At 36.4% G+C, this 26,926-nt stretch overlaps 1 protein-coding gene and 1 pseudogene across 6 annotated transcripts in view; both read right to left on the bottom strand.

The window, feature by feature from the left end:
* CNOT4 (CCR4-NOT transcription complex subunit 4) overlaps positions 1-26,926 on the bottom strand; it is a 158,961-nt gene that overhangs the window by 23,831 nt on the left and 108,204 nt on the right. For 4 of the 6 annotated variants that reach the window (XM_021078767.1, XM_021078768.1, XM_021078769.1 and 1 more), the window contains exons 8-10: positions 13,069-13,126; positions 10,852-11,101; positions 9,276-9,773 (exon numbers count right to left, since the gene is read on the bottom strand). In XM_021078767.1, the coding sequence (XP_020934426.1) occupies positions 9,276-9,773; positions 10,852-11,101; positions 13,069-13,126 (806 nt within the window). Of the gene's footprint in view, positions 1-144; positions 4,086-9,275; positions 9,774-10,851; positions 11,102-13,068; positions 13,127-26,926 lie in introns of those variants that run through there. The other 2 variants (XM_021078772.1, XM_021078773.1) reach the window with 1 other exon arrangement.
* LOC100523339 lies at positions 16,775-25,184 on the bottom strand (annotated as a pseudogene).

Genomic DNA, 26,926 nt, shown 5'->3' with positions numbered 1-26,926 from the left:
CCCTGAACCTATTCATAATAACTTTTCTCTAACTCCCATTTTTATTTTTGTATCAGCAAAGTATCTGATTAGTTCACTAAACATTTCATGTATTTAAGACCTATAAATATTACTACCTTTATTCAGCACAAGGAGACAACATGGTACTCATTCAATAAAGTTTACTCATTCAAATAAAAAGGCTGAGAGGAGAGAGACACAGCACTAACGACAGAAGGACTAGCTTGAAACCAAATAATTGACTTGGTTCTTTTTTGTAGAAAAAGACATATATATCATGGTTTGGGGTTATCACTTCTTTATAAGAAAAAAAATTTTAAGTTATTGTGCTTTTAATTGTATTACATGCATCTCTTAAATCCAATTAAGCAGATTCGAGAAAGCTTCATGATCAAATAAACAAAAGAATCCAAAACCTTACAACTCAATGTAGCATAAGATGTTCCCCAGCTTTAAGGTCTGCATAAATAATATGCTGGTCTTCATTTTGTACGATTTCAATGCGCCTGCAACTGGTTCCTTTCTTTTGGCTTTCTGAGGCAATGCCTCTGGGAGTCGCTCCCTATGGACGCTGTATCACAGCATAAGAGACCTCTGTTAGTCTTGAAGGTGCTTGGAATACTGTACGAATAGGAGCCATGTCAGGAAAAATGTGCACACAATGTATTAAAGTTGTTTTCTTTAAAATGGAGCTCACTTAATTCCCATGATGCTAAGTACAGAGTAGGAGACATGAACATATGCACACAACTGAGAAATACCTAAATTAGAGTATTGAAGGTGTGTCTCCTGTTAAGATTTTTTTCACTCTCTCCAAATTAAATATTTTAAAATTTCAAGTATCAGTGTCCAATACTCTTTGTTGCCACTGTCAGAGTAATGAATAATGAAATGGGTCTGAACTGCTATGGCTGTTCCTGTGATTAAAATATATCTAGAGCTGACCCTATAGAAATAATTGAAATAACACTGTCACTAAACTGATAATAGGATCTGTACTTTATTCAACCTTGTATCCCTTAAGACTTAGCTCAGGTCACTACACAGAATAGGCACTCAAATACTTCATCAATGCATCGTTGAAATAAGGGGAGAGTGTACAAAAGCACCACCTGTAAAAACAAAATGCAACAGCAGAACAAAAAGGAAAGTATTATTAATCAGAAAATATTTTCTAATGGAATCTTTAAGAAAAAGAGGCACTTGACATTCCATCATATGATCAAAGTCATGCAGTCCAGGTCTCTATTTCCTACAGTGGCACTGCAAATATTTCAAAGCAGCAGTTCTTTACATTCTTCCCCCTTCTTGGGGGTTGTCAGCAAACCCTTAACAAGTCTAGTAACTACAAATCTTCTTTCCAGAAAAAAAATGGACAGATGTACCTACAACTCGTGACTTGTCAAGCACGTCCAAAGAGTTCTGTTCCTGATTTAACAAAAAGACTAGTCACTTCTGAAAGATTAAGGCCATAAAAGTATGATAGATCATGCTTTTTCCCTTGTGCATGATAGACCAATCATGCAGAATTTATCAAAAACTAATTTGAAGTTTTCAGAATTTCTCATTCTTTACCATCATCTGGTTTTTATCAATTTACTTGCTATACAAAGTGGTACTTTCTTTCACGTGCTATGTAATTTCTTCTGTGTTTTAGTATAATTATGACTGATTTTAAGACTTCACTTTTTAAAGCCATAATATATGAAATATTAAGCAAGCAAAACAGTGAAGCTTAATTTTTTTAGGCTTACAAAGTCTTAGAGTTACAAAATTAGTTAAATAATCATCTTTAGCTAGTCTATGTGAAAATATCTAAGTTGAAGCCTAATTACCTAAGAAAGCATTTCCCTGATTACGATGTGTTTGTGGAAAGTGGGTGGGGATGGAGACTGGGGGAGAAGCAGGCAGGAAGACAATTCTGGGCTCTAGCAAGTCTGGTAAACTACCTGACAGTTTTACCAGAGTTGTGGTAGCTTTTCTTTCCTCCTCCTTTTTAAGAAAGGAGAGAAAGCTACCACAGGAAAGAAGCTTCTTACTCCTTAAAAAGGAGAAAGCTACCACAGGAAAGAAGCCTTGCTTAACAGGTATATCTCTCAACACAGAGAAGTAACTAAATGGAGTTAACCACCTCTTAGGTTTTTCTAAGACTGGAGTAATGAAAGGTTTGTACTGAAGAAGGAGCAAGCCATGCTGCGAAGCCCTATGACAGGGAGTCCTAGTTTGTTCACAAAGTCTGGGAGCCTCAGGGAGTCCTAGTTTGTTCACAAAGCCTGGGAGCCTCAGCACCGTAGGAGACATCAAGTGGATGTCCTGGCATCTTAAAACGGCAAAAAGGCAATCATAACCAATGAGTCATTAAAGGTTTCTAACAAACCTACAATATTTTGTTTGTATTTTCTAATGGTGTCCTAAAGTCACTTCTAAATAGAAGTTAGAGATTGTCATTTATGCAGAATTATATATATATAATTTAAATGGCTAGATAATTAGTTGTTTTTACAAATGAAACCAAACTGAAGGATATCTAAGAAGAGATTTTAGTTTACCCACTAAAGCTCCAGACAAAGCCGTTAAACTTGTGTATTATAACTACAAAGTTATCAGACTTCATTTAGAGGTAACCCTGAAAATTCCAACTCTAATATATTAAGTATCAGCTTCTAATAAGCTGTTTCTTTATTATTATTATTATTTTAAATCTTAGGCTTCCTTTTTTGGTGTTTGTGCTACTCTTTTAACATTTTTTAACAAATTAAAGCATATCTTTTATCACAATTGGTTTTTGTAAATCTCAGAAGATGCGACATTCCTCTTTCGTCCCAGATGCTTACTTTAGGCAGAACACAACCATGCTTGCTGAACCAGCTTTTGTGCGATGCTCAGAACTGTTCAGTTTATTTTCTTTCATTATCAGCTTTAAAACTATTCCAAGAAACTATTATCCAAAAACACACTTCACGTTATATCCTAATAAAGTACTCCACTATTCTCTGTGACTAACTACAATTACCTATGACAACTTACATGGCCTAACTTTAGAGGATCCCCAATCTCTTCTCTTCCACCTTAGTCTCATTCTAGTCAGGTACTTGTCATAGTTTTATTGTCATATTTCAATTGTTAAACAACGAAACTTCCAAGCAAATATCCCACAGAACTACTAATTCAATAAAAATGTTACACTATATGGTTGCTTCTCACATACAACATTAACCCCACATTCAAGTTTCTGATAAATCAACTGTAAGTTGAAATTGTTTTTGAGGCATTTCCCGGTATACTAGGCAGTGCATTAGAAAAGAGATTATATTGCATTTAGTCTACAATAATTATGCTTTAAGTGTCTCTATATAATTAACAACCATTCAAAAAGAAAGTGCAAATGTGCAAATGAGAGAGAACAAAAACAGTTTCTAAACATATAATGCATAATATAGGATATAAATCCATACAACTACAAACAATTGCTGACAACATCCTTCTGAGCATTAAATGACACCACCAATTTTGTTTTATATGTATTCTTTCTTCTCAAGTATTTCAAAGAATGCAATAGACATTATCTTCTCAATTTCCAAACTTTTCATGAATATATTAGGATATTACCATTTTTTTTCACAAATCAGAAAACAAGGAACTACCATTATCTTTGTATATTTTAATAATAGAGCCAAAATAACAAGTCTAGCTAATCTTATGTGGGATCTTAATTAGTACTACAAGTTTATTTGTGTGAATTAAAAAATAGTATCACTCATGAGAAACAATGCCAAAATTATTATGCTAATAAATTGTGTTAAAGGCCTAAAGAAGAAATACTTTAGCAACTATGAGATAACACACTAGTTGTAGGCATGAGGAACGTTTATATTGGCTCTTCTGGGTGTATACATTAAATGCAAAATCAGAAAGGAATCATGCAAAAATCCGGTTGCCCATGCAAGCACCCCAGAGTCTAATCCTCTCCTCTCAGTTCTGTTGTCAGGCCACAGTAGTGTGGAGACTTGTAGGCTGCTGTCCTTGTTGTAATGAATGGGAAGAGGCTGACAGTGGCATGGTCGAAACCTTCACCTCTTCTTCCCCTGTGGAAAAGTCAGTCATGGTCTAGTTATGGGTGACTAGATTTGTTAACAGTCCCTTTAAAAATGATTTCAATATTTGGAATACTGATACATATATAAAATACATGCTTAATGGTTGGAATGTGGGTGTGAAATAAGACATGAATTTTAAAGTATAAACTTATCAGGCACCTAGAAAGTAGTTACACTCTAAACACACCCTTAAATTCAATACTATGTCAGATTAAGATTAAGGAACAAATATAATAGATCTGGATTTATAAATACACAAAAAGGAGGGGAAAAAAAAAGACCAGGAAAGCCATTCTTTTCCAAGCCAACTGGACCCCTTATATATTCAGACACTCCTAATATTATTGTTTTGTGGAAAAATTAAAACAAAATTCACAGAAGTGAAAATGATTTTTAAAAGGAAAAAATGACAAATTCATGCTCTAAAAGTAGAAATTATGTTTAGAAAAGAGAAATAAAAAGATATAAATGTTAATTTATTTAGCAAATTGTCATCCAAAAATTCAATGTGCACTTGTGAAGTAATTAGAAAACAGTCAAATGCTAATAATACAATGATCCAATTGACTGAGAGTGAGATGACTACTTCTTCGTCAGAGAACTATACATGAAATGAGGTCAGTCCTCCCAATTATAATTGATAATTATTTGACTACAAGTGACTTATTTCACACATGACTCAAAAATTCAATCAAGTCACTGTCTAAAACAGCTGATTCAGAAACAAAGAATTTTTAAAATGCCCTCAAACTCAAATGAACAAAAACATGATAAAAATCTAATCCTGTTAAATGGTTTCAAATATTTTTCTAAGTATATTTTGAAACAACAACACTTACAGACTTATTTGTTTTCCAAATAATTTTAAGCATTATGGAATAAAAACATCTTGGCAGAGAGTTCTCTGAAAAACACGCCTGTGAGGTTACATTTGAAAAGAGAGCTTAACTGATAACATGAAGAAAAAGACTGTCAGTATTTAGAACAGGTTATTTCATAGTTTTTTTCAAATTGGTAAAGATTCTAAATCCCAATTACATAGCAAGAAAGGCTGTGTAGAGGAAATTTTAGGCTGAGTTCTTGGTGAGAACATGGTACTCAAAGAACGAATAAGCAAGAGATTATTTTTGTCAAGTCAATAAATCTCATTCTATTTTCTAAGTATAGGTATATCCTTAAGCTGGCCCAATTATCTCATGAATAGATACTGTTCCTAAAAAGGGACCTCGCAAGGAGTTCTACTGTGGCTCAGCAGAAACGAATCTGACTAGTATCCAAGAGGACTCAGATTCAATCACTGGCCTCGCTCAGTGGGTTAAGGATCTAGCGTTGCTGTGAGCTGTGGGGTAGGTCGAAGTCTCGGCTCGGATCCCGTGTTGCTGTGGCTCTGGTGTAGGCCAGCGGCTACAGCTACAATTCAACCCCTAGCCTGGGAACCTCCATATGCCGTGGGTGTGGCCCTAAAAAGACAACAAAAGGTGGGGGGGGTTGACGCCCAAGTGTGTGAGAGCAGATATCAATTACTATGGGAAGAAAGCCAAGTTAAAGTAATGCCAGTAATCTTCATTCATAAAGAACATCAATTTTGAAGTGAAAAAAATTTCAATTGCTGAATCAGAGATGAGTTCTTAGTGTAATTGTACTACTAACTGAATGTGTGACTTTTAACAAACTATTTAATCTTTCAGCTTTGTCATTCCTAACATGAAGGAGCTGAACAAGGTATGTTACTTTTTAGGACAAGAAAAGTCACCTTTTAAAAGCACATGGTTCTAATAATTTAAAAAAATCTGAATGGACTTAACTATAACTGCATACTGATCACAGTTTTCCCTCAAGAATATTTATTTCAAAAATCCTTCTAAATTTAGCAAACTGGATATACAGCCAAGAAAATGCTGCTAAAAAAAGATCTTACTTAACTAAAGCAATAACTAATTTTAAACACAAAAATGTTCTCAATTAGGCATAGGAAATGCAAACAGCATTTATGTCAAACCTCTGGCCACTGTCCTTCCCATGACAGGTTTCAGATACATCAATTTCTAAGAGTTAACTGAAGCAAACCAAAACTGGAAGTTTTAATACAGATATATAATATAGACATGGTATCTGTATGATACAACAGTAACTGACACCTCTAAGTATTTACTCCTAATGGTCAGGAGCCCCATTTTGCTCTACATTTCTAAAGAATAAATGAACATGCCTTTTCCATATGGAGGACTGGCTAAGCATATCTTAAAGCAGCAGGCCTTACTGAAACAGCATGTACTCCCCATTACGAAGCACTTAACAGAGAGCTACCCTGTGTAAGAACCATGATACTCACTGCAGGACACCGAGTTAAACCTTTTTCAACAGTTCAACTCCAAGTACAACAGAGTTACAAGTAGGGGTAGGAGGCAGATATTGCCTACATATTCACTTGCTTCAAATAACTCACAGTTAAGATTATACATAGTTTTCCAGAATTTGTCATTTCTAATTGTTACTGAAAATCCTCAATCAACTAGCTACAATTGTACAACTATTCTGTTTTGAGGCTTAGCACATTCAGCTTTCTGAAGTATTTGCCAATATTTAGAGGCCATGGAGGGATTCTATGTAACCCCTGATAATAATTTTAAATATTTTGGTACATTCAAACTGAAATTTCTCTGGTCATGAGAGCCTTAAAAGTAATCTAATAATAAGCTTATTTAGTCACCATTTAAATACCAAGCTAGTATATATACATAGTCAAAAAGTGAAAATCTGAAACAATAAACTCTTCCCACCTCCCATCAAATACAACAATGATTCGGAACCTATAGTTGGTCTCTTCATTCTTAGAGCATCTGGAAAAAAATGTATTTTATGCTCTATGGGTGTGTATATGCTAAAAGAGAAGAAAAACCCACAAACTTAGGACATAAACATAATTTAATGCCATATTTTTTTCATAAAGTATTTACTTTAGATGAAGATTTCAAATGATTAACATGAAGACCACTACACTCACAAGTAACGATTCCTCATAACCCTGTGGCTTTTCTAGAGTATCTGCTGGCTTGAAACTTTTGGGTTAAAACTGCTCTTTTGTGCTAGTGAACAATATATGACAACTATGAAATCAGAACCGATTGTTTACTGAAATAAAAGTACACAGTGAAGATACCTAAGAACTAGAGTTCCACAAAGGCCTCCTCCTTCCTGTCACATCAGGTCCACACTGTTTTGCCTCACTGTACTGCCAGAGCTCCCTGCCTTCTCATCCATTCTACCTCTGAAATAGATGAAGCACCTCCTGTTATAGAAGGCCGCTTCTTAAGGTAATGAGAAGTCCTAAGTCCCACCTCTCCACCTTTATTCAGGAGTTTCCATCAACATAATAGGTCTTTTTCTTTCCCTCTTGCTAACCAGAAACCAAAAAACCATAGTACAGATCAATTACTACTCCTTCAATGAAGCTTCCCCGACAATTTATAGGCTCCACTGACGTCGCTTGGATTCCAGTATCATATAGTTACCACTTTCATACATAATCTTATTTTATCTCTTCAGCTACACTGTACAGGACCTGGGAATAGTATCCATATTTAATACTTTCTGTGTATGAGCCATATGGTCTACTTCACTGCTGGGCAAAAGACAGCCAAATATTCATAGTAACTGGTTTACTATTTTACTGTTAAATGTTTAGAATATTTAAAGGAACTTTAATTTTTAGTGTCATAATGTTATGAAATACACTACTAGTAATTTAAATGCCACATTTCTAAATGATTAAAACAAAGCAAAACATAATAAAATTACATTCTAATATGCTGTCTTGAATGGATGAAAAAAAAAAAGTATCAGGAACTGAACACTATTGTTTCACAAGTGAATACCATGTAGAAGAGGACTGAAAAATGTCACTCTCAATTACCTTCTAACTACCATTATCAAATAAACAGTATCATGAGCCCACCAATGTGCAAACCACAGCATTAAGTGCTACCATGCTTACATAAATTAACTTCACTGTATCAATTGTTAACTTCACTCTATCAACAGCCACAAACCCTGCTCTCGTAATCCAACTGCTTGTCTTGAAAATGAAATGTTATTGGTCATGAAAAGAATACAGCTAAAGAATTCTGACGGATCTCTGTAAATTTACCTACCAACCTTACTAAAAACAAGAGAATGAACGCCTTGCTGGTAATAGCACATTATTAAAACAACAGTGTGCCATGCCATGTCATAAAGGCCATGACAAGGGATAAAAATAAATAAGTTGTGTGACAGAGTGAGGGACTATTCTATCCTACTGAGAGAATCAGTAGAGAACAAATTCTCTCTCACCAATCATATCTAAAGCCCAAATTAAATTTTAAAAAAACTACTAATAAGGAAGATTTCTATAGATATAGAAGTCACTTGATCTAATAAACACCATATGGGACTTTAAAAGCCGAAAGTTCTGAAACCTTCAAGGGTAGCAGTACAAAACCAGAAGTACTCTGGCCTTACTTAAAGGAACCTAATATTTACCCCGGAAATAAAAACATAACAGACCAAAAAGGGAAAATACCTTTCCTTGAATAAATTCTTTTTCACAGGAAGTATACTTATGCACATATGATTTGTCTATAAAACATTAATAATGAGAGTTCTCAAATATTCAGTACTTCATTAGTATATAGCCCAGTTTGGGGGGGGTGTGGGTATATATGTATGTGTGTACATGGTTGTCAGTCAAAATAAGTATATTGCCAAAAGGAATTAGGGAGTGGCTTTATCCCTCATGCTCTCACTAATGACCATCTTAAAAATTTTTTTTGAACTAGTTTAACTTTTAAAATGTATAATCAGAATTTTTACCACTGTGTTGGACTTTATGGCACTGTAATTTCAGAGCCCACTGTTTTTCTTTTATCTTTTTGCATTTACATGCTACAAGAAAGTTTGGTAACTATTCTAAGCAACAACTAGGTATAATACTCCACCATCCTTATAAAGCTCAATATTACAAGGCATCCATCCAATTAAACATTTTTTAGATTATGATAAAGACTTTAATTTTTTCCCACTGAAATTTCCAAGACTAATGATAAGTACTTTGTTATTCAGAAGTTCCCTCCCTACCCACCCCAACAACCTGAAGGCAGGAGTTATTCACAAATTCTCAAAGGCTATACATGAACCTACCTGCTATAGGGATCCCTCCCAGACCTGTGTTGTGCTGTGGCGGGAGATTCAAGTCCAAGAAATTACTATTTGAGGTGGGGTTTGCTGTGTGGTTCAAGTGCATGATGCTATTGCGTGGAAAGGCCATCCAAGGATAGCGGGCTGCCTGGCCTGGAAAACTGAATGAATTATAAACTGCTCGGTGCTGCTGAAATTGAGGGAACCTCTGTGGCAAGACTGAAAAGGTACTATTGAGAGAGTTGGCATTTGTAGGTGCAGCAGGATGCAGGAATCCAGAGCCTGGGCCTTTGGCGGTTGTAGTGTGTGAAGAGGCATTCTGAAGAGATGTGGGCGAAAGGGAAGGCTGGTCTTGGACTGACAGTTCCTTTTCAATCAGGTCTGCTAAGGCTTTTCGAGTGACATCAAAGGGATCAAAACCTAAGTCATCCTCTGGTTGTTTAGAAGAACCAAAGCCAAATGCTGCTTGCCAGTCTGTAGAGGATGATACTGGGATTGTTTCTAGTGGGAAAAAAAAAATTAGTGACGAATTAAAAATATAGCTCACTTTCACACTGGTGAAATATCATAAGACAAAAGCAAATATATACAAAATCTATATAATCTCTTGGAACATTAAGACTGCAAAATTACAAAAGGTCTCATATACTTCTAGCAATAATTTCATTTTTAAATTACTAATCTCAACAACTGAATGATATAGACTGATTTTGCTAATCAAAGAAAACAAAGTACTACTTGAAACCCAAATTATACTCTCAAGTATTTCTCATCAAAACGGAGAATAAGTCATTTAATGGAGAATAAGTCATGAGGTTGTGTGTTCCATCCCTGGCCTCGCTCAGTACATTGGGGATCCAGCGTTGCCATAAGCTCTTGTGTGGGTCGAAGACATGGCTTGGATCTGGTGTTGCTGTGGCTGTGGCATAGGCCTGCAGCTGTAGCTCTGACTGAACCCCTAGCCTGGGAACTACCATATGCCGCAGGTACGGCCCTAAAAAAACAAAAAAACAAAAAAACCAAAAAGAAAGAAAGAAATATAATGGAACTCAATTAGTAAAGTTTATTTTTTAAATGTATTTATCAAAGGCAAGGTCTAATTCTGAATATACACTTTATATACTACTACTGTAATTTAATGAAAAAAAGTATCTACTTAATCTGTCTTAATTTTACACTCTCCTTCATATTAATGAGAACTTATAATGAATGAAAATGGAAATGGCTCAAAATGCCAATATATAACATTCAGTAGTAACATACTTCTTTGTCAGCTGGGGAAAATTTTTTTAAAATACAACTATACAAACACAAATCTGACTGAAAACTGTAAGCCCTTAGTACTTTCTAGAGGAATGAGCACTTGATTATTGGAAATGATCTAACTCTTGATTTCTGGAGAAAGCTGCTAACATAGTAAGTTCTAGGTCATACAACTTCTTACCTAACAAACCAGTTCCTTGCAGTTTAAAATTTTTATGAAAAAGGGAGTGGACCAAAAAAAGGATAAAAGCACATCCAGCAAGGGTCTCATTTTAGTCTGAGTATAATTACTAACACACGTAGTATTGTCATATACCTGATGTGAAGAGGCTCTGTGGCTCTGGTGCTGTAGGCCAGTCACTGGATGTCTGTGGGGAGCTGGGGAAAGGAGGAAGCCCACTTGGGATAGGGTTGGGATGGCGAAAATTGTCTGAGAATAACGACTGTGACTCAGTTACTGCCCCTTCAAAAGGAGATCGTGCACTGTGATTGGATGAACTGATGGGGATGACTGGATTGGATTTTGATAAACCAGGTGGTGGTGAAGGTGTATCACTGTTAGATATCTAAATAAAATAGAAAAAGAAAAGAATAATCAATTTAAGTTTATACAATTTAATAAGCCGTAATTTAAAAGGCTTGCTACAAAAGGTATTAGAACAGTGATCTTCAAACTGGAGTACCTGAAGCCTTTTTTATGAAAGTGTAAGTTTTCCAAAAAAAATCCATCGACTTACATATGCACCCTTTTCTAAAACTGATCTTCCTGAAAAGACTTGGCCTGTACCCTCTTCTTTTGCAACCTAATTTCTATCACTTTACCAAAAAAAACAAAAAACTCACTCTCTAGGATCTAACTGTGGTATATGCCCAAGAATGAAAACTTTCTGGGAGTCAAACAAAAATTATTAGAAATACTCAGATTAGTGATGGGAGAGTGACTAACTCTAATGACTAGATTCTTTGGCAAACTAGGAGATTCCCAATGCTTTGGTTTTAAACAAAAAAGGAAAGAAGATCTAGTCAAGTACCGAACATATTAAAAGTAATTTTTATAATAAATCTTAATATGGTTCTTAGGTATTAAATTTAGGAGGAGTTCAAAAATTTGAGTGATATTGATATAATACTCTTCCTTGCATCTACTTATTTATATGAACAAGATGTCTCAGCAATTATATTTAGAAAAGTGAAAACATAAGTAAGATTGTTGCTGAAATGTGTCTCCTTGTACCAGTGGCTAATACTCATCCACAGATACCGAAAAAGTAATTTTAAAATGACCTTAGCTACCTCATTAAGAGGTAAAATTCCAATGTAATTTTAGCATTTATGTTTAATGATTTTTAATCAAAATCTATACTTCTATATATTGCTTTGCTCAATACTATAATAAAAACTCAGAAGAAATTTGGCATTTTTGTCAAAAATTTTTTTTTCTAATTCAAAATTTTGTCTATTTTTATTTGAGAGAAGTGTATCCCTATCAAGCATAAACTATACTGCAGTAAGAAAAATTCTGTAATGCCAGTGAAAACTAAAAAAAATGAGTTCAAGGAGAGTAAGGAATGATGTAAAATTTCTGACTGTTGAAGAGATTGTGTAAATGGATGAGAGTGACCAAACATTTTGATACTTCAATCTCTTACTTATTAAAAACCCATGTAGCAGGTTTATTTGAAAATATCAAAATTTATAATAAGCTCGAAATTACATCCTTTGCAGCTATTTTAACCTATAATGAAAAATACTTAATTTTAATCTACAGTATACAGGGGATACACAGACTTTCAAATTATTTCATAGAATTTGTGAGCAAAAAGTTTAGAAAACCTGGATCTTTTTTAGATCTCTTTAATTTTCTCACAAACACTGTGGGGAACTATTATTTACAGAAGAGATTAGAACTACTTTTTCTATATACCAATGTAAGAAGGTGTACAGAAACTTAACAAGTGGAAAACTAGCAACCAGACAAGACAATACAAAGCCTGCTATAAAGATCAGGATCTCATTCAGTATTACAATGTTTGCAAATAGTTAATTTTAAACTTAACTATTTGGTTTATCATTTCAAAGCTCAAAGTCATTTGAGGGAAGGGAGAAAACTTGGGGGCAAGTTCCCTGAAAGAAAGAGAAAATTAAAGTTGACAGCAAGGGACAAAGGGAGCATAGGGCAGAGAACACTCAAAACCAAGACTGTAAAAGCATGCTAGTCTGGGACTATCTCATGTAGGGTCAAAAAGACCAAGAATATCAGTGAAATCTAAGGACACTGATGTACTGGCATACAGTACAATAACATATGGTCTTCATGATAATTCTGAGTCATCAAGAAAGGGTTAAATCATGCTCTATTCTGTGGAGGAGAAGAGGGCTAATTATAATACACTTAATAAATGTGTCCACTACACGTGTTTTAAATTGTCTCAGCATTTAAAGTATTTTTCACTATCTAGAAAATTCACTTGCATAGAATGTCTTGTTTCAGGCGATGGCAGATAAATGAAGAAATACAGTACCAAAATCTTACCTGCTGGGAATTATCACCATTCCCTATGCTGAGAGAATCAGAAGGTTTGTCAATGGGGCTGTAGAAAGAAGGAAAAAAAAAATCAAATAAAATCAGAGTAAATTCATTCTCCCACAATAAAAATAGGCTCCCCCAAAGCCAGAAAAATAGATATTTTTATTATCTTAACATTTATTGATGTGTTCTGATGTAAGACATTAGCTTAAACATTGAGGACACAGAGAAGTATAATATAAAAACTTTGCCCTTGAGCAATTTACAATCTAATTAGATTCTCCAAAAACAATAGGTGAAATAATAGCTTATTAAAAAAAAGTACTGCTTAAAGTAGATACTAATCTATTACAGTTTTATGCCCATGATAAACACATTCTCTATTAAAATTCTTGAAATAATACCTATTTTTCTAGGTGCTTAATGGAGGGCATAAAAGTTATTGAAATGTTATCTAAAGCAATAAATTTTAATACTTCAATATCCTAATCATAACTCCAGAGAAGGCATATCTATGGGTTTTTTTTGTGTGTATGTGTGTTTATCTTTTTAGGGCTGCACCTGCGGTACATGGAGGTTCCCAGGCTAGGGGTCCATTTGGAGCTACAGCTGCCGGCCTATGCCAGAGCCACAGCAACACCAGACCCGAGCCATGTCTGTGACCTACACCACAGCTCATGGCAATGCCAGATCCTTACTCCACTAAGCGAGGCCAGGGATCGAACCTGAAACCTCATGGTTCCTAGTCGGATTCTTTTCCACTGTGCCATGATGTGAACTCCCAGAGAAGGCATGTATATGTTTACACACACACACACACACACACACACACACACCACACGAGACTGACAGAAACTTTTGCGCAATCTGACTCACACAAAAACATCAAAACAACTTGATTTCAGAAAAAATGCAGTATTACAGTAAAGTAACACAGATCTGCTAACTTCATTTTAACTCATGACTTAAAAACAAAACAAAAATCTTTATGAGTGTTACAATGACCTAGCAAGCCATTTCTATAACTAACTTTAGAGAAGTATTAGTACCCATATACTAATTTTTATTTCTGATATATTATAGCAAAAAAAATTAAGATTCCAAATTTCTCAAAATTATTTTATTACCTGGAAAAATACACAAAATCACCTTACAAACAGACAAATTACTGATACCACTTTTTTTTTTCTTTTGTCTTTTTTAGGGCCACACCCATGACATATGGCGATCCCCAGGCTAGTGGTCCAATCAGAGCTGCAGCTGCCAGACTAAACCACAGCTACAGCAACGCAGGATCCAAGCTACTCCTGTGACCTACACCACAGCTTACAGCAATGCTGGCTCCTTAGCCCACTGAGCAAGGCCAGGGATCAAACTTGCATTCTTATGGATGATAGTTGGGCTCAACACTGCTGAGCCACTATGGTAACTCCCTATTGATACCACATTTAAATGTTCTAGAAAAATTTAACAGCAACTAGTACCTAATCTGAATACCTTCTGCAGAAACCTTGTCAGGTGCTCTTGAATCTAACAGATAGGTCTGAAATTTATTTGAAGAGTATCTTTACTGCTTATTATTCACAGTATATCAATAAATCAATTCATATTATTGCCAAATGGGTAATACAAATAATTTTAAGACATAGCTCTGAGCCCACTAAGTTTAGAGATATTTGGGGAAAAAAACACAGGTAGACACTAACAAATACCAGCCAACGTCAACTATTAAATGAACTGTTTAGACACTAATTGCTCTAAGTCTTTAGAAGAAAAGAGGAACCATTCCAAGTAGTTTCCTAAGGGAGTTCAAATTTAAGTAAGTCCTTAAAAAAAACGTACACATAGGAGGAGGAAGGGAAAGGGCGGGGGGGGGGTGCCCTCAAAGTAAATACCAAGTGTTTCAAGAATCAAAAGGTCGAAGAGAAGGCTGAGAGGTAGCTTAGCTAACACAGGACTGATTTTTAAAAAATGATTTCAGTATATCTACTGAACATCTTATTCAACAGAAATATTTAAGTATTCAGAGGACTCTCTAGTTCTCAAAGAGATGGACATTTGTCACCAGGTAACAGATGATGTTGCACCAGGCTGAACTTTAGCTTGACATTTTGGAGAGTATAGTAAACAATCTGGGATCTGGCGCTTAGGTCAACAAGATCATATTTAAGGATATCTTGGCACTGCAATTTTGTCCATTTGGAAGATGTATTGCTTTTTTAAAAAAATTTTTTAGGAAATTCTATACCCACTAAACAACTCATTTTCCCCTCCTTCTAGCATCCACTATATACTTTGTTTTGATGACTGACTCCTCTAAATGCCTTAAGTAGAATCATAGAGTATTTGTCTTTTTGTGACTAGCTTATTTCCTAAACAATAAGGTCCTTGATGTTCATTCATATACTGCATAATATAATGCAGAATTTCCTTCCTTTTTAAGACTGAGTATTACACTATATACATGTACATTTTGCTTGTCCATTCATTCATCCATGGACACTTAAGATTGCTTCTACATTTAGGCTACTGTGAGCAATGCTGCTAAGACATAAGTGCACAAACACTGCCTCAAGATACTACTTTCAATTATTTTGCATGTATATCTACAGTGGAATTGGTGGATCAAATGGTAATTTTACTTATAATTTTTCAAGAACTACCATACTATCTTCCACAGAGGCTGTACCATTGTACATTCTTACCCGTAGTGTACGAGGACTCGTTTCCCCATGTTCTTTCAAACACTTGTTTTCTGCTTTTTTAATAGCAGCTATGCTAGCAAGTGTGACGAGTATGGGTGTAAGGAGGTATTTCATTGTAGTTTTTGAGTCATACATCCCTAATGATAAGTGATATTGTGCATCTTTCTATGTGCTTACTGGCCATTGATGTATCTTCTTTAGAGAAATGTCTATTCAAATTGTTTGCCCAATTTTGAACTGGGTTATTGGACTGTTTGGTTGTTGAATTTTAGGAACTCTCTACATATTGTTAATAATCCTTTATCAGATGTGATTTGTAAATACTTTCTCCCATTCTGTGGGTTGTGAATAGTGTCTTTTGATTGACACTAATTTTAAATTTTCCCAATGTCCAATTTGTTTTTTCTTTTGTTACCTGTGTCTTAGGTGACATATCCAAAATGTCATGAAGCCTTTGTCTTATGTTTTTTCTTAAGGGTTTTCAGGACAGGGGATGTTTTAGGTCTGAAGTTTAGGTCATTGATCCATCTTAAATTAATTTTTGAATATAGTGTTACATAAGGAACTAACTTCATTTTTTTTGCATGTGGATGTTCAGTTACCCAGCACCAGTTTCTGAAGATTGTCTCTTCCCCATTGAACGGTCTGGTCTTGGTACCTCAGTCAAACAAACATCATTTGGCCACGTATGTGACAGTTATATATACAGGCTATTTCATTGACTTATATATCTAACTTTATGCTGATATCACACTATCTTTTTTTTTTTGGACCCCCACAGCATATGGAAGTTCCCACGTCAAGGATCAAACCCTAACCATAGCAGCAACAATATCAGATTCTTAACTGCTAGGCTACCAAGGAACTCCGGCAGCACATTATTTTGACTACTGTGGCCTTGTATAAGTTTTGAAATCAGGGAGTGTGGGTCCTCCAGTTTTATTTTTCTTGTTCAAGATTATATTGGCCACTTGGGGTTGAGATTCTACACGAATTTCAGGATGAGGTTTTTTTTTTAATCTGTAAAAATGTAACTGGGGTTCTTGACATGGCTGGGACTGAATCTGCAGATAGTTTTGGGTAGAACTGACATTTTATTTTTTTTAATTTTTTTCTTTTTTGGCTGCCCCATGGCGTATGGAGTTCCCGGGCCAGAGGTCATATCTGAGCCAAAGTTGCAACCTACACCACAGCTGTGGCAATGCCAAATCCTTTTGTGCCAGGCTGAGGACCGAACCTGTGTCCTGGCACTGCAGAGACACTGCTGATCCTGTTGCACCACAGTGAGAATTCCAGAATTGGGATTCTTCCAATCCATGAACACAGGATGTTTTCCGATTTATTATCTATTATTTAATTTCTTTCAGCAATGTTTTGTAGCTATCTTGCACAAGTCTTTGACCTCTTTGGTAAAGTTAATTCCTAAGTGTTTTATTACGTTGATTCTATCGTGAATAGAATTGTTTTTCTAATTTCTTTTCAGATTATTCACTGTTTCTGTATAGAAATGGAAACGATTTTTGTCTTTGTATTCTGCTACACTGATGAATTCACTTATTAGTGCTAACAGGTATGTGTATGCGTAATCTTAAGGATTTTCTACCTATAAAATCATATCATCTGCAAAAGGTGATAATCTTACTTTTTTTCCAATTTAAATGTCTCTTCTTTTTCTTGGCTACCTGCTTGGCTAGAACATTCAACACTGTGTTGAAGAGACATAGTGAAAGCAGGAACCCTTGCCTTGTTCCTCATCTCAGAGGAAAAGCTTTCAGTCTTTCTACCATTAAGTATGATGGTCACTATTTTTTTTTATATATGGCTTTTACTATACTGAAATAGCTTCCTTCTATTCCTAGGTTGTTAACTGCTTTTGTCATGAAAGGGTGTTTAATTTTGTTCAAATGCTTTTTCTGCATCGAGATGATTTTGTGGTTTTTATCCTACATTCTATTCACGGGCATGTTGTACTGGTCAAGTTTTCATATATTAGATCATCCTTGCATTCTAGGATAAATCACACTTGGCTACAGTGTATAATTCTTTAAACGTGCTGAATTCTTCAGGGTAGTATTTTGTTAAGGATGTATGCATCAATGTTCACTAGGGGTTTAAAGTTTTCTTACAGTCTTTGTCTGCTTTTGGCATTAGGGTAATGGTGGCCTCGTGGAATGAGTTAGGAAGTATTTCCTTCTCTTTGATTTTTGGGAAAATTTGATAAAGATTGGTACTAGTTCCTCTCTAAATATTTGGTGGAATTTAACATCAGGTCCAGGACTTTTCTTCATTCGGTGATTAGTAATTACTAATTCAATCTCCTAACTAGTTATACATTTATTCATGTTTTCTATGTGATATTGAATCTTGTAGGTCTTGTGTTTCTGGGCATCTGTCAATTTATGCAGGTTATCCACTTTGCTAGGGTACAAATGGTCATAGTACTTTCTTAAAATCCTTTTTATTTCTGTAGTAACATTCCCACTTTAATTTTTTTTTTCTTTTTTCTTTTTAGGGCCACACCCATGGCATATGGAGGTTCCCAGGCTAGAGGTCTAATCGGAGCTGAAGCTGCTGGTCTTATACCACAGCCTGCAGGATCTGAGCTGTGTCTGTGACCCATGCCGCAGCTCATGGCAATGCTGGATCCTCAACCCACTGAGCAAGGCCAGGGATTGATCCTGGGTCCTCATGGATGCTAGTCAGATTCGTTACTGCTGAGCCACGACAGGAACCCCCTCCACTTTAACTTCTCAGGTTAGTAATTAGAGACTTCTTTTTTCTTAGTCCATCTCGCTAAAGGTTTGTCAATTTTGATTTTGATTTTTTTTTTTTTTTTTTTTGGAGAACCAAGTTTTGTTTCACTGATTTTCTCTGTTGTTTTTCTATTCTTTAGTTATTTCTGCTGTAATATTTATTATTTCCTTCCTTCTGCTAGCTTTGGGCTACTTGTTCCTTTTCTGGTTCCTTAAATTGTGAAGTTAAGATTGTTGACTTGGGATCTTTCTTATTTTTTTATATAATAATAGCACTCATAGCTATAAATTTCCCCCTTAGCACCACTTTTGCTGCTCCTCATAAGTCCTGATATGTTGTATTTTCATTTTCATTCATCTATTTTCTAATTTTCTTGTTGATTTCTTCTTTGATCCATTACTTGTTTTACAGTGTTTAATTTCCAATGTTTCTGAATTTTCCAGATTTCCTTTTGTTAATGATTTCTACCTTTACCCCATTGTAGTCAGAAAAGACACTTGGTATGATATTTATCTATTTTAATCTACTGAGACTTAATTTGTGGCCTAACATATGGTCCATCCTGGAAAAGGTCCCATGTGCACTTGAGAAGAATGTGTATTCTGTTGCTATTGGGTACAATGTTCTACATATATCTGTTAGCTCCAGTGAGCTTGTATTATTTAAATTCTCTCATCATCTTCTGTCTGGATGTTCTATCCATTATTATTATAAAGGGAGACTGAAGTCTCCAACTCTGATTGCTGAACTATCTTTCCTTTTAATTCTGCCAGTTTCTGCTTCATATATTTTGATGGTTATTAGGTGTGCAAATATCTACCATTGCTCTATCTTCTTGCTGTATTTAAACTTTTATTTACAATGTCTTCCTTTGTCTCTTATAATCTTTATTTAAAGTCTATTTTGTCTGACAGTAGTATATATAGCCACTCCTAATCTTTCGTAGTTCCTGTTTGCATGGAATATCTTTTTCCTCTCCTTTCACTGTCAACCTCTTTGTTACTTTGGGTCTAATATGAGTCTCTTATAGACAGCATATAGTTGGACCATGCATTTCCTTCTGTATATATTCTAGAGCTCTTTTTGCAATTGTCACCATAGAATTACATTTAATACCCTAAAGTCACAACAGGCTACCTTAAATTTATACCAATTTAACTTCAATAACATAAAAACTCTGCTCTTTTACAGCTCCATCCTTATCCCTTTTAAAGGTTGTGGTGTCACAAAACTACATCTTTATACACTATGTGCTCCAAACAAACTAGTAATTTTTCTAAATGCATTTTCTTAATTATGTAGCAAACAAGATCTGGAGTTGCAAAACAAAGTAGGAACAACACTAGCTTTTACACTAAAGTATTGGGCCTTAAATGCAATGATCTCTTAAGTTATATAGGAAGAAAAAGTATAGTTACAAATCATTGTTACAGTATCACTAGCTTTTATAATTGCCCATTTATTTGCTTTTATTGAGATCTCTATTTCTCCATACAGCTTTGGGTTAGTTCCCTTTTGTTGCTTTTCTTTTTTAGTTCCCTTTCATTTCATCTTGCAAGCCTCCCTTGAGCATTTTTGCAGGACAGGTCTAGAGGTCCTGAACTCACTCAGCTTCTGTTTATTTGAGAATTCTTTATTTCTTCCCCACTCTTTGGCAATAGTTTTGCTGGATAGAAGATTCTTGTCTAATAGGGATATTGTCATAGTGCTAAAAGGAAACAAACAAACAAACAAAACCTATCAGCCCACTACTTTCTGGCCTCCGAAAGGTTCTAATGAGAAATCTACTGAAAGTCTTATTGAAAAATTCTCTTCTATGTGATGATTTGCTTTCTTGCTGCTTCCAAGAGGCTCTCCTTTGTCCTTTGTTTGATGATAATGTGTCCCAGTGTGGGTTTCTGAGTTCACTTAATTAGAACTTGTTAAGTTCCTTGGATATTTATATCTTCCAGCAAAGTTGAGAAGTTTTTATCCATTATCTCTTCTAATACTCTCTGCACTTTTCTCTTCTCCTGGAACTCTGATAATGCATATGCTAATCCACTTGATGAAGTCCTATAGGTCCCTTAGGCTCTGTTCACTTTTCCTCAATCTTTTTTGTATGTTCCTCAGACTAGAAAATTTCCATCACCCTATCTTCAATTTTGCTGATGCTTTCTTCTTCCTGCTCAAATCTGTCTTTGAAACGTCTAGGGTATTTTTCATTTCAATTACTGTACTTTTCAGCTTCAGAATTTCTTAGTTTCTTTAGACCTTCTACCTTTTATTGACATTTTCACTTTGTTCATACATCACTTTCTTAACTTTCTCCATATCTTCCTTTAATGCCTTAAGAATCCTTAAATTGCTTTAAAGATTCTGCCCAGAGTATCTGCTGTTAGGTCTTTTCCAGGGACAGTTTCTGTTGATTAATTATTTTCTTCTGAATGAACCATTTTTTCTTGTTTCTTTGTATGCCTTCTGATTTTTGTTTAACACCAGTCATTTGAATCTATCTAGTACCTATCTATCTGGTACCTCTGGAAATCAGATTCTCCCCCTTCCGCAGGGCTTGCTCTTTTTGTTACTGTTTTGTTGTTGCAAGCTGCCTCTGTGCTGAGAATCAGTCTTAAGTGTAGTGTAAACTTAAGGTCTTTTCTGAGCCTTCCCTGAACATGCAGAGTTACTTTTTAATTTTCTTCATATGTGCAGCTGTTTCTGAATGTCCTAGTCTGTAATGCCTGGCTCCCAAAAGGGGAAAAGACAAAAATTAAAGGAGTGCCACGTGGCAGAAGGGTATCAGTCCTTTAAAACCCCTGGAGAATACTTCAGCCAGAGAGAAAGGAACTTGCAACTATGGGGGAAGATTCAACAATGATCGCCTGCCTCTGTGTCTACGTCTGTGATCAGAAGCAATAATCAGCAATCAGAACAGAGATCCTCAATAGCTAAGGTCAGGGTCCTTTTTGTCCGCCCCATCTCCCACATCTATATGCAAGCTGCTCCAGGAACCTGTACATAGTGGCCTGCCATGTGGCTGGGGGTGGGGCATGGGTAGTTGCTACTATGCTAACAGCTGAAATTGACGGAAATTAGTTGTCAAGTCTTTCCCAGGAAGTTGCAAGCCTTTAAAAGACCTCAGAGTTCCAAAATAGTTACATCAGACAGATTCTACAAGAGCAATTACTGTCCAGGTGGAGAGACAGAGTCCAGGTGCTACCTATTCTGCCACTTTACTCAAACTTTCACTATTAAAATATGGGAGCAATAACTTAAAAGTTGAAGGAAGCAGCAGTCATAGAAACAGAAGGATGAAAACAAGATATTACAAAGGAAGAACTGCAGTGTCTTGATCTTGGTTCACCTCCTCAGCCACCACCATTAAAAAGTACTAAAAAATAATTTTCAAATAGATGAAGTCAGTCTTGCTAATGTCAAGGGTAAAATATGATAATATTATGCCATTCAAAATAAACCTTGAGAATGTGTATGGATTACAACTAATTAGAATAATTTATCATCCACCATGCCAGCTGCAATTTCAAAAGCACTGATTCATTAACATTTAATGCTTTACCTAGGAAGGTTTTACCAAAGATTTCTAGATCAAAATCTCTAGATCAGTGTCATCAATCCAGTATCAGCTGCTGAAAAATCAGTATCAGGGCAAGGTATTGGTAAGCTTACATTCCCATCAGTTTTTGTATACTCTTCAATTTATTTTCAGAATAATTAACAAATCCAGGAATAATAAATGAAAGCTTTAGGAATAAGGATATAACTAGAAAGCTTTATCCTATGTGGGCTGTAAAGATCAATTACAATTATATTTGCCATTGTAAGTAGAACTATCAGTGCAAAAATAGAAAATAAAGATGGGGGAGTCCCTGCAAACACATGTATAAACCCAAACAAATGCAAAAGTCAAAGTCTAATTGCAGTAAATGTGAGGTCCTTGAATTCTAATCGCTGAATGGAAAACAGCTATCCCAAAGCTACCATTAATTGGGAAGAGTTCTCACAACGCCCCTGGAATCAGGTGTCCAACTTCCTTCTTCATTAAGCTCTTCTCTGTATCTGCTTAAGCTGTAGTCATACTAAACAATTTGCTGTTTTATATTCAACATCCATCCAGCCATTAATTATCATGCCAAGAAGGTTAAGAAAGGAAAGCAATTTAATAAATATCACAATTACTAATGAAGACATGGAACTAATCTATGAAATGAACCATTCTCTGGTCAAGAACTGCCAAGTCCCAAAGATAATGGATGAAAGAAGATTGAGTATACTACTATAAATGGCACAGGGATTTTTATTTAAAAACAAAGTATCTACAGGCTTTCTATTTTTTCCTGCCAGGTCAGCACAGTGTATCAGCTTCTTCTGCTCAGAAATGCCTCTTTCTGAACAGGGCTGTTCCTCTAATGTTCCAGGCAGGAAACAGTCTCATGTCCAGAGCCTCACTTTCACTTGCATCTAGAAGCACATCTTTTAAAAAATGGCAGCTATTTCCTGGGGTTCCCTGGGAATGGCTCTAGAACAGGTTTCAGCTTCAGTTCTGGGCCCAGGTTTGATTCTGGCACTCTCTGTGATACCATGCCTAGTGTGGGATCTGGTGCTGGCCCCAAATCCAGCCCTGCTCAAGCAGTGGCTCTAACTTCAGGCTTAGCTCTGGCCCTCAGGCCAGCCTGGGCTCCAGCTCTAATGATACCACTTCCGGCTCTAGGGGTTGTTTTAGCTCATCTACCTGTCAGTTAGAGATCTCAATGAGCCTATGTTTCAGGTATTTCCTCTGTTCCTAAAGATTAACTTTCTCCTAGTAGTAGCACTCAAAAGCCTCGTCCCCAGGGCTTCAAGAGCAGAGAAAATACAACAGGCTCTCAAGTAAGTCCTCCTCAGTAAACAGCTGGAAGTGGTAGATGACTTCAGTCAGCATGAATGACTGCAGTACCTCCTTGGTGCAGGGCTGCACAGAGATGAGTACCTCATTATTGTCCAAGCAGGAGAAGGTAATGCCCCCTTCAATGATTCACTGAAGTGCCCCAGAAAGGTACCAGAGGTGATCTTCAGCAGTCAGTGTTCCTGGCTGCAGCTCATTAAGTCCATGACATGGCCATCATTCCAGAGATCCTTCAGGTGGACATGTACCAGGTCCAAAATCCTGTCCAGCTACTTTCAGAACAACGGCTTGCCTTGAGGGAGCTCTTGCTTAGTGAAGTCAGCCAAGAATAACAATGCACCCTCAGTTTTAGAGTTCTGCCCCCAAAGCTTGATCCTCAGCATGTTCAGGTGTACCAGGTTGAGGCTTCAGCCAACAGAGAAGAATTGCCAACTTAGAGGAGAACCTAACAAGCTCCAAGCTCCAGGTTTTGAGGGGCGTGGCGGGGGGGGGGGGGGGCAGTGTGCAGATGGGGATGGTGTCTAGAAGAAAAACCTACTGATTCTAGAGGTGTGAGCTAAGCAGACTGAACCAAGAACCAAGGATCAGGCAATTAAGCACAGGCTCATGTTAGAAATGATCACCACACAGAGGGTATCTGTTCCCAGGTCCTGCTTCAGATCCTGGTATGTGCATGAAGCTGATATGTGCAGTTGCTGTCACACCCAGCAGTCCCCTACTGCTGCCCTTTCTGGAACCACCTGAACAATGCTCTACCAGAGTCAGAGAGCAGCCAAAGTTTCACATTAAACCCTGACTCTGCCCCTTCTTGGGAGCAAGTTTTCTAGTTTGAAGTGAGAATGTTAAACTTCCGGAAACTTTGTACAGTTGATCCTCCACATCCATGGTTCCACATTCAAAGATTCAAGAATATTCAGAGGGGAAAAATTTTCAGCAAGTTCCAAAAAGGAAACTTGAATTAGCCTTGTGCCAGCAACTATTTACTTAGCATTTACATTGTATTAGCTATCAAGCAATCCAGAGATGATTTAAAACATACAGTAGGATGTGTCTAAGTTAAGTGCAAATGCCACATCATTTTATATCAGGGACTTGAGCATCTGAGAATTTTGGAATTCTAAAGGGGCCAATCCCTGTGGCTACTGAGGGATGACTTTAATTGATGAAAGTTACAGTCAGTGGAGACTACTGCAGCCAGTGACCCATTGCCTTCCTGGAATCTCACCAGCAGCCTTCTTGGACAGTGAACTTTCTCCCAGTCTTGAGGATGAGGATTCAATGGGGAGTTCAGGGAATGCACAGCTGGGTTTTACCATAAAGGCTTTGTGGAATAGATATAAAAGCAACTCTGTGCATGGGGCCTTCTAAGGTCCACCCCTTTGGTCAGAAAGTCCTCTAATGGCTAACCAGGCAACTTAATCTCTTCAGCTACTTTAGCAGCTGATTCAGGTTTTGCTCTAGTTGTGAACACATCTCCAGTTGCTCCAACCCATGGTCCGTGAGGGCTCCAATGCAGGTGTTTTGCTGCTGGACTTTCCATCCTCCAACTTTGGCAGCAATACCTCCAAGGTCAATTAACTCAGCCTAGTAGTGCTTTAGAGACATCCAGCACCTCCTTTTTCCTTTTGTCCAGTTTAGTGAGAGTTTCCTGAAAAATCTGCTGCTGTCTTGTCTAATGGGGATCCAAAGAGGGTATTCTCACTGGGGTCTGTGTCTCATATTGGAAGCCAAAGACATCCTGCTGGTCTTTGAGTTGGCTGATGATTTCATCAGCTTCTCCATCCAGTCCTTAATTCCAGGGTCCAGGATTCAGTCTCATGCTGCTGGCTTTCCACAGGTGCTTCGGGGTCTTCCTTTCCTTGCTCCGATTGAGCCCTCTGAGCCTGGATCAGAATTAAAGAGATCAAAGATCATCTCAGCCAATTAGGTACGGCCCTAAGAAAAGGCCAGAATGTCCCAACAGAATTTTTGCAAGTTGTGCTATAGCAACAAACACGCAAGGTCCTGGCTACGGCAGCCACATTCATAGTTCAGTTGGTCTCAAGTGGAAGAAGAGTGTTGGCCTTGGAATCATCATTGTCCATTAATTATATGGATAGAAACAGAAATCATAACACCTACATACTGACTGAAAACCACTGGATTCAAGTGGGATTAAGAAATTCTATTAGGTAGAGTTCATAACATAATCAAGGTACTATTTCCAAAAAGCAATGCTGTGTGTGCATAAATCTCTGCAGATAAAAATCCATAAACACATGTTCATACAAACAGTCTTACTAAATTTTTTTTTGAGTTCCAGTCCTAAATAGTTCTGAAATCTATGGTGAAATTACAGATTTCTCAGGAGTAAATATTTTTTAATTCACCCAACAGTTGGTATTCAGTGCTATGGAGCTTTAGAAAATATAAATATTTATTCTTAAAGTTTAGAGTATGTATCTAGTTTCTGTCCTTAGAGATTCTGATTCAAATAGTCTAAACTGAGACACCTGGTGTCTGATTATCGCCACACTAATGGAAGTGAAGAGGAACACAGTGAAAAGGCATCAGTGCTCCTCAAAGTCCATGAAATTATTAGACTTTAGAGCCAGAAGGATTATTATCAAATTTTTAATACTCTTTTTTATAGATAAAGGAACCAAAAGTCACAACTATCTGCAAGCAGGTAGTGTGACATAGCTATGCCTCTGTTTGGATCTTCAAATTCCCAGCCAACTTTGCTAGCTTCTAACTGGCCCTTTGGGGAGTTGTTTTTTGAGTTTGACTTCTTTTTACCTCCTTGGTGGTGATGCCAACCAAATTTCTAAATACAGTCTCTTGGTTTTTTTTTTAAATCTTGTACATAAAACAAGTAGTTACATAGTAAAAGGATCGAAGAAAAAATCATTTTCAAGAACTGAGAGTGGGATAGAAAAAATATTGAGAAGGTTCAGTTCCCTTGTTTATTGCATTCAAAAGCTAAAAACAGTATTCATGGTTGTACTAACTTTCGTTGCATTCTGAATATAGAGTAAAATTTAAGACAGATGTCAACATAATGGACATTTCCAAATTTCTGTCATGTTACTATATACACAAGTACACAGTCACAATGCTCCTAAATAGTCCCATATTCATTTAGAATAATTCATTTAAAATTTTCATACTTTCCAGAGTTTTAAACGACTGAGATAAACATCTGCTAGTGCAAAGGACAAATGTAAGTATAGACAGGAAGCTTGCTTTTATAGAATTTATTTTGATACAGGGGCTTCAAATGTACATTAACATTTAAAGAACCATTTTGCTGTTAAAATATGGCCACACCTTAAGTAATGTGACAAATTAACATGGTAAGAAAAAAATGCCAATAAACCTGGACTGCCTGTAGTTGGCAAATATGATTTTAATTGGAATTTTCTCTTAACTCAAGGACATACCAAATATGAATGAAAATAAATGTTACGATTACTGTTAAGCACAAAAAATTATCCTTAATATTAAAATTGAAAGATGGACACCCGTCATCCTAAATATACAC

This window comes from Sus scrofa, chromosome 18 (genome assembly GCF_000003025.6).
Source record: "Sus scrofa isolate TJ Tabasco breed Duroc chromosome 18, Sscrofa11.1, whole genome shotgun sequence".
NCBI classification, from domain to species: domain Eukaryota; kingdom Metazoa; phylum Chordata; class Mammalia; order Artiodactyla; family Suidae; genus Sus; species Sus scrofa.
This window is presented reverse-complemented; position numbering and strand designations above follow the sequence as displayed.